At 35.6% G+C, this 9265-nt stretch overlaps 1 protein-coding gene across 1 annotated transcript; it reads left to right on the top strand.

The window, feature by feature from the left end:
- Positions 1-2403, top strand: LOC21406496 (flavonol synthase/flavanone 3-hydroxylase). The gene is made up of 3 exons (XM_010094061.1): positions 1-461; positions 1001-1328; positions 2191-2403. Exons 1-3 carry the CDS (start codon positions 1-3, stop codon positions 2401-2403), a joined length of 1002 nt encoding a protein of 333 aa, XP_010092363.1.
- Positions 2404-9265: the final 6862 nt, after the last annotated feature.

Raw genomic sequence — 9265 nt, 5'->3', positions numbered from 1 at the left:
ATGGAGGTTGAGAGAGTCCAAGTCATTGCTTCCTTAAGCTCCCACACAATCCCCGCGGAGTTCGTAATGCCAGAGACCGAGCAGCCCGTCGCCACCACATTCCGCGGCCCGATCCCGGAGATCCCCGTCATAGATCTGAGCGATCCCGACGAGGAAAACCTAGTCCGCCGCATTGCGGAGGCGAGCAAAGAGTGGGGTTTCTTTCAGGCGGTGAACCACGGCATCCCTGCCGAGGTCATACGCAGGCTGCAGGAGGCGGGGACGGAGTTTTTCGGGCTCCCGCAGGAGGAGAAAGAGGTTTACGCCAAGCCGGGTGATGCCCAGTCCGCCGAAGGGTACGGCACCAAACACCAAAAGCTCGAGAATGGAAAGAAACCATGGGGTGATCATCTCTTCCACAGGATATGGCCTCCTTCTCGCATTAACTGCCAATTTTGGCCCAAAAATCCTTCCGATTACAGGTTTTCATCAATCTTTATATGTATTTTAAGATATATATCCGTGTTTAAATGTTTTATTTCTCCATTCATGCACAATATATATCCCTATCGTGCAAAGGTGCATTTGTAATTTCATTTGATATTACATGGCTCTGAACTCATTTTTTCTTTAAAAAAAATAAACTCATTATGAAACGAATTAAACAGCTTTATCAAAATTTTAAATATATAGTGAAACTGTAATACGTTATATATATATATATATATATATATATATTAGTCATTACTCATAAGTGGCAGAGCAGATGGGTGGGTCACCTGCCTCCAATGAGTTTTTTTTTTTAAATAATCATCAAAAATTTGTGATTTTCTCCATTTTGTCCTGTTGAAATACAGTTTTTTTTTTTTTTTTTAAGTTTCCACCGAATTGTACCCTTTTTTATTACTTTAAGATGAAAATTTAATATATGCCCACAATGAAATAGAAATCTGGCTCCGCCACTGTATATACATCTGTGTTTGTTAAGATACCATGTATGATCATCATTATATTTTGTTAGAGAGGCGAACGAGGAGTACACGAAGCATATACGAGGGTTTGCAGATAAAGTATTCAGGTGTCTATCACTGGGGTTAGGGTTGGAAGCGAATGCTATGAATGAGGCATATGGAGGGGAAGAGCTGGAGTACATGATGAAGATCAATTACTATCCGCCGTGTCCGAGGCCAGATCAAACATTCGGAGTTCTCGCACACACTGACATGTCGGCACTAACAATTCTGGTTCCGAATGATGTTCCTGGTCTTCAGGTTCTCAAAGACGAACATTGGATCGACGCCAACTACATCCCCTCTGCCATTATCGTACACATGGGCGATCAGATTGAAGTGCGTACTTGCTATGACTTTTGCATATTTACAAATATTATGAATTTATGTGTGATCTTGAATAGTTTTGTGCATGTGATGAGGGGATCAATTTTTTATTTTTTTTAATCTATTGCTTTACTTCTATTTATTTTATTTTTTAAAGGATTCAAACATGTTGCGGTACAACTAGGCTATACCAACGACCACTGTTTTGGCATGACTTTAACACTATTATTAATATGAGCGACTTAGATCATCTCCAAGTGTTAATGTCAATTGTATATTTAATTATCATCAAAAAGTTAATATAGTATGTTATTTTCATTTTTACTCCAATACATAATGCTATTTGAAATGTTAAATCTACTTTTTTCATAATTATTAAGCTTTGAAAGTTGTAAAAGTAAATTTTTATGTTTAAAATAATTAGAAAATGTAAAAGTTGCATTGATTACATGAAAAAGTAAACATTTCAACCAATAGCAATCAAATGTTAAATTTCTCATATACTATACTTAGCGAGACATTTGTCACAAAGTATAGCATATGAGAAATTTGACGCAACAAATAGTATTGCATTGGAAAGAATTTTTTTACACTCAAACGCTAAATTTGCAATTGACACGTTAATTATAGCATTGTATTAGAGATGCTCTTAGTGCTACAAGTAATTATCAATGAAAAATATTTTAGTGGCATTACTGGTATGGAACTCTATAACTAATAGAAAATAGATCTCACCTAAAATATCAGCTTGTGTGCATGAGTGCCTGGCCATATCGATGATAATTTTTTTTTTTTTTCCATGGATATACAAAGAAGCAAATTTCAAAATATAGCGTATATGTGTATGTATATAATAATGAATTGCATCGCGCAGATTGCAAGCAATGGATACTACAAGAGCGTACTCCATAGAACCACAGTGAACAAGGAGAAGGCAAGGATGTCATGGCCTGTATTCTTAGAGCCACCACCGGAGTTCGTCGTCGGACCGATTCCGCAGCTTCTGAACGAGCAAAACCCTCCAAAATACAAGTCTAAGATGTTCAAAGACTACGCTTACTGCAAGCTCAACAAACTTCCCCAGTGATCCATCCATATATAAATGTTGTTTTAATTTCCCTTATTAATGTATTTTTAAATGAATAATGAATAATTAGTTTATTAAGTTGCTCAACAAAAATATTTCCCGTATTTGTGCTATATTTGCTAATGTAGAATAACTTTTGTGGAGTAGAGTTCACTCCACCACAAAGGCGTTGAATTGAAATCCTCTCATTTCCAAATTGGTTTTAATTGAAGTTTAAGTATTTCTTAGAGTACTGATGATTAATACGTAATACTAGTATAATTTTTTTGTTATTTTGAATCGGATATGGATTTAGTAATTTTGTTTAAGAAACAATTTTATTAACATTGAATTATCATGCTAGTATTCTTCGAAAGGGATCCACCAATTAGAAAGAAAGACCTTTATTTGTTAACGTCTTTAAAAAAAAAACAAAATATATATATATATATATATATTAGATGCACATATGTATTAGGGAGAATATCGCTGGGAAAAGAAGAATATAAATATAGAGAACTTGATTTGCTCAGACACACACACAAACATATATAAGTTTTATTCGATATAATTAAACACGTATCCTTTCGAGACTTTTTTTTTTTTTTTTATCAAAGAGAAAGATAAATACGTGTACTTTATTTCTCCCTTTTCTTTCTTCTCACCCTTTCTCAGCAACACATAAACACAGAATATGAAAATTAATTATTTGCATATCACTCGATTTTTCTGGGCCAACTCACTCGTTGACCACACTTAAAATTAATAAATCTTAAAATATAAATATAGCATTTTTTATATCCACACTGCAATAATACAACACCCAAAACGGATGTTAAGCCCATTAACATAATAAATAAATAAATAAGTCAGCATGGGACGTCCCCCCGCAAGGGACGAAAGTTTATTCCAAATGTTTCCCTTTTTTCTTTCTTCTCACCCCTTCTCTCTGGCAACATATAAACACTTATTAGAAATCAATGATTTGGTAAAAAACATCACCCAAAAGTCAAGAACATTCATGTTAGATCATTAAAAATTAATAAATCTGTAAGCAGAAGCGTACCTGAATCCATATTGCTTGATTTCTCTCTAAAGTCGTGCAGTTTGTCTTCCAAATCAACACGTTTTCCTAGAGAACCCTTTAACTTTCTCTCTGTACTCTTTCTGATGATGGGATGTCAGAATGAATGAAATGATACGTGTGATCTGGGGACCATCAATGCCATTTATAGATAACTTTCCCGTTATCTTTTGGTATTTCTATTTTAGCCCATCATAAAAATAAAAATTACCCTTAAGTCTCTACACATTAAAGGTTCACACCCTATTAGATACATTAAAAACCCAAAATACCCAAACCTTAGTAGATCACTTTTAATTGGGTTATATGACAGCTCGCAACACATAATTATTCACATATAAGCCCAATGTTGGATTAAGGATCCAACAATCTCCCACTTGGGCTATATATGTAACCTTATAATTATGCTTTGCAAAATAACCGTATGAGCTCAACTTTGTTGTCATTACCGAAATGTATTTGTAACTAATCTGGTCTATCAATCATACCAACATAGGATCAAAGTAGCCTTAGTTACAATTGTCGTAACTCGACCCATCAATGGTCACGTTTTTTTTTTTTTTTTTATCAAAGAGAAAGATAAATACGTGTACTTTATTTCTCCCTTTTCTTTCTTCTCACCCTTTCTCAGCAACACATAAACACAGAATATGAAAATTAATTATTTGCATATCACTCGATTTTTCTGGGCCAACTCACTCGTTGACCACACTTAAAATTAATAAATCTTAAAATATAAATATAGCATTTTTTATATCCACACTGCAATAATACAACACCCAAAACGGATGTTAAGCCCATTAACATAATAAATAAATAAATAAGTCAGCATGGGACGTCCCCCCGCAAGGGACGAAAGTTTATTCCAAATGTTTCCCTTTTTTCTTTCTTCTCACCCCTTCTCTCTGGCAACATATAAACACTTATTAGAAATCAATGATTTGGTAAAAAACATCACCCAAAAGTCAAGAACATTCATGTTAGATCATCAAAAATTAATAAATCTGTAAGCAGAAGCGTACCTGAATCCATATTGCTTGATTTCTCTCTAAAGTCGTGCAGTTTGTCTTCCAAATCAACACGTTTTCCTAGAGAACCCTTTAACTTTCTCTCTGTACTCTTTCTGATGATGGGATGTCAGAATGAATGAAATGATACGTGTGATCTGGGGACCATCAATGCCATTTATAGATAACTTTCCCGTTATCTTTTGGTATTTCTATTTTAGCCCATCATAAAAATAAAAATTACCCTTAAGTCTCTACACATTAAAGGTTCACACCCTATTAGATACATTAAAAACCCAAAATACCCAAACCTTAGTAGATCACTTTTAATTGGGTTATATGACAGCTCGCAACACATAATTATTCACATATAAGCCCAATGTTGGATTAAGGATCCAACAATCTCCCACTTGGGCTATATATGTAACCTTATAATTATGCTTTGCAAAATAACCGTATGAGCTCAACTTTGTTGTCATTACCGAAATGTATTTGTAACTAATCTGGTCTATCAATCATACCAACATAGGATCAAAGTAGCCTTAGTTACAATTGTCGTAACTCGACCCATCAATGGTCACGTATGCCAATACAACTGAATGACATGGATTATGATGTGGATGTGTAGCATGAAAATTTCATGTAATGTGATCTTAACATGCCTATTCCCAACTAGTCCACCTTAAACCTTAGTGAGATCAAGCCATACCAAAATAAGAGTGTGAATAAACTAAAACTTTATTTCTGCGGAAAATAACCGCAAAATATCCATAAACTAATATAACTGAAAGTATGTCTATATCATAGAAGCATCTAAAATTACAAACTCCCACTAAAACTGAATATCCTCTAATGACATGACACCCATACGAGCATTGTGCTCATGAAACACTTTGGGTGGCAATCTCTTAGTAAGCGGATCCGCAACCATAGAGTTTGTACCGATGTGCTCTATAGACAATTGTCCACTTTGAACTCTTTCCTTGACAACTAGGAACTTGATGTCTATATGTTTTGACTTCGTCGAGCTCCTGTTGTTGTTGGAATACAGCACTGCTGACTTATTATCATAAAATAACTTGAGTGGCCTTTTAATGCCATCCACTATGCGCAGCCCTGTGACAAAATTCCGCAGCCACATTCCGTGATTGGATGCCTCATAACATGCTATGAACTCTACTGTCATGGTAGAAGACGCTATAAGAGACTGTTTAGCACTCTTCTAGGAGACAGCACCTCCAGCTAGCTGGTCGATATAGTCCGATGTAGATTTCATACTATCTAGGCATCCAGCAAAATCAGAGTCAGTATACCCAACGATCTCAAACTGATCCGACCTCCGATACGTGAGCATGTAGTCTTTTGTTCTCTGTAAGTACCGCAAGACCCGTTTGGCTACTTTCCAATGGTCTACGCCTGGATTACTTAAATACCTGCCTAACATTCCAGTAACGTACGCAATATCCGGACGCGTACAAACCTGAGCATACATTAGACTTCCTACTGCTGATGCATAAGGAATCTTCTACATTTCCTTTTCCTCAAAATCATTCTTAGGGCATTGATTGAGGCTAAACTTGTCTCCCTTAGCCACAGGGGTATCACCTGGTTTGCAATCCTACATGCTATATCTCTTGAGAATCTTTTCGATATAGCTCTTTTGTGATAATCCAAGAATATCTCGAGAGCGATCTCGGTGTATCTGTATGCCTAATACAAAAGAGACGTGACCAAGATCTTTCATCTCAAAATTCTTAGCTAGAAATCTCTTAGTTTCGTGCAATAAGCCTATATCATTGCTAGCAAGCAAAATGTCACCGACATATAAAACCAGAAAAATATACTTACTCCTACAGAACTTCTGGTATATGCAATCATCGACCAAATTCATCTCAAAACTGAACGAGATGATCACCTGATGAAATTTGAAATGCCATTGTCAAGATGTTTGTTTGAGCCTATAGATGGATTTCTTAAGTTTGCAAACCATATTCTTTGGGTCTCCCGACACAAAATTTTCTGGTTGCACCATATAAATTGTCTCATCAATGTTTCCATTGAGAAACGCTATCTTTACATCCATCTGATGTAGCTCAAGATTGAAATGCGCCACTAATGCCATTATAATCCTAAAAGAGTCTTTCGAAGAGACCGGAGAGAAAGTCTCTTTATAGTCGATGCCTTCTTTCTGTGTAAAGCCATTTGCGACAAGACGCACCTTGTACCTCTCCACGTCACCTTGTCATGGGCCCCATTGGGCCCATGCATCTCAAACCCTAGGGGTCTGTTCGACCCCTAGGTGAACTAGCAGCCAAACGGCAGCCAGTTGCAGAAACCTCGGCCAGACGGCCGAGGTTCATCTTTTTCGGCCACCCAAGAGCTGCGCCGGAATACTTAGACGCCGGCGGCAACAAAGACAGCTACCGGCTCAATATCCAAAAGAAACTTTTTAAAAAAAAAAAAATTCCTTATGCGGCAGCTATGGCTACCGCTTTCTCCATTCTGCCGTGGCTGTCCCTTGCCGGTGTAGCCAAAGGCCGCACCTTACCCATAGAGCCGGCGGCGGCAAAGACTACCACCAGCCAAAGTGTTGATTTGGGTTCAATAAACCCAAATTCCCAAACTTATCCGAAAAGTGTTCTATAACCGTAAGAAAAATTGTTCTCAAATTTAACAACCGTAGAACAAAAATTGTTAAATTCAAGAACACCAAACATATCACGATAGATCGATAATAAATTTGATTCTCAATGATTCAACATGAAGAGGCTCTGATACCAGTTGTTAGAAATCAATGATTTGGTGAAAAACATCACCTAAAAGTCAAGAACATTCATGTTAGATCATCAAGAATTAATAAATCTGTAAGCGGAAGCGTACCTGAATCCATATTGCTTGATTTCTCTCTAGAGTCGTGCAGTTTGTCTTCCAGATCAACACGTTTTCCTAGAGAACCCTTTAACTTTCTCTCTGTACTCTTTCTGATGATGAGATGTCAGAATGAATGAAATGATACGTGTGATCTGGGGACCATAACTGCCATTTATAGATAACTTTCCTGTTATCTTTTGGTATTTCTATTTTAGTCCATCATAAAAATAGAAATTACCCTTAAGTCTCTACACATTAAAGGTTCACACCCTATTAGATACATTAAAAACCTAAAATACCCAAACCTTAGTAGATCACTTTTAATTGGGTTTAACCTTATATGACAGGTCACAACACATAATTATTTACATATAAGTCCAATGTTGGATTAAGGATCCAACAAGAATATGAAACTTATTTAATTTGCATGCAGTAAATTAAAGAAATCGACAAGAGAAGCAACAAATCACGTGTTCCTTGCCTCAAGGGTTTGATTACTATCATGATCACTTAACCTTTTGGCGTTCGTTACACTTAAATAAATCCTAAAATATGAACATAACTTTAAATTAATTTATTCAAAAGTTATATAAAACCTAATCTTAATTAAAGTTATTTTCCTCATGATCAGATCATATCTTATATAAAGCATTAATATCCAGCGCCCAAGCTGTCGTTGCAGTTTTGTAAAGCATTCTCCATGGGGAATGCGAAAAATGCACAAATTAAACAAAGGTGCATGGTTTCACGACAAAATAATATAAATAGAAGTTGACCTTGATCTTTGGAAACAACACATTATTTTTTTAGTTGACCTTGATCTTTGGAAACAACACATTATTTTTTAAAAAAATAAACTAAGAGAGAAATAAATCCTCAGCTCAAATTTATTAGAAAGAAAAAGAAAACGAAATAAAATGCAGTTCAGAAACCAGCCACAATATTGACTAATAAAACAAGAAAATAAAAAAGATAATGACTGTTAGATCTGATGTTACGTCCGGTGTTTCAGATGATGTTAGAATACTACTAGCTTATTTTACTATTCTGATTAACTTTGCTAAAGGAAACAATAGTGCAAAAAGTAAATAGACACGCAATATGATATCGCAATTTGGTGCGCACACCTACATCTGCGAGGCCACACCCAAACAGTAAACAGTTTCACTATACTTCAAGAATTATAACACTGACAGACTTATTCACTCAAAGACTCCCTCCTAGACTTTGACGACGCTGTAATGAACCCTCACAATGACTCTGTTTAGTGTGCTCCACACATCTTCAAATCCAACAATTGAACTCCCTTCAGTAAAACATACTTTCACACCAAAAAGACTCAGAAATTTCAATGAGTTCTTTCTACTCTCAACAGCCCACGTTCTGAAAATTTCTGTAGCAACAAAAGCATCAACCTCTTTTGCTGTAATTGAAGCCTTTTATATGGTTTTCAAAAAGGTTCCCAGAATCTTACTCAAATACGATTCTCTTATCTTTTTCTTCACGATTTTCTCTGATGTGATTTGCATAATCTTCTTTTAAATTTGAATTCCAAAAACTTTGGATTATCCTTCCTGATATGGCCTCCCTCTCGCATTAACTACCAATTTTGGCCCAAAAATCCTCCCTCTTACATACAGGTTTTCATCATTCTCTACATGTACATATATGATATAAATATGTATAAATTATCCAAGTTAATATGGCTCTAATCTAAAGAAACAAAAAAAAATCACTACAAAACAAATTTAATAGCTTTATCAAATTTTGAATGTATATATAGTGAACTATATATTAAAGTAGTAACTTGATAAAAATCTAACCGTTTCCAGTTGAAAATTTTCTTTTTCAACCCTACACGTATTACTGATTATTTATTTATGGATATATGTTAAGATACCATTTCTGATCATATTAATTC

This window comes from Morus notabilis, unplaced genomic scaffold, assembly GCF_000414095.1.
Source record: "Morus notabilis unplaced genomic scaffold, ASM41409v2 Scaffold337, whole genome shotgun sequence".
Taxonomy (NCBI): Eukaryota; Viridiplantae; Streptophyta; class Magnoliopsida; order Rosales; family Moraceae; genus Morus; species Morus notabilis.
This window is presented reverse-complemented; position numbering and strand designations above follow the sequence as displayed.

What these genes read in the sequence shown, in the direction of transcription:
- LOC21406496 (XM_010094061.1), top strand. Translation starts at nt 1, where the DNA reads ATGGAGGTTGAGAGAGTCCAAGTCATTGCTTCCTTAAGCTCCCACACA. An exon ending in AAAAATCCTTCCGATTACAG is followed by an intron (nt 462 to 1,000) that starts GTTTTCATCAAT and finishes ATATTTTGTTAG; the next exon opens with AGAGGCGAACGAGGAGTACA. An exon ending in ACATGGGCGATCAGATTGAA is followed by an intron (nt 1,329 to 2,190) that starts GTGCGTACTTGC and finishes TGCATCGCGCAG; the next exon opens with ATTGCAAGCAATGGATACTA.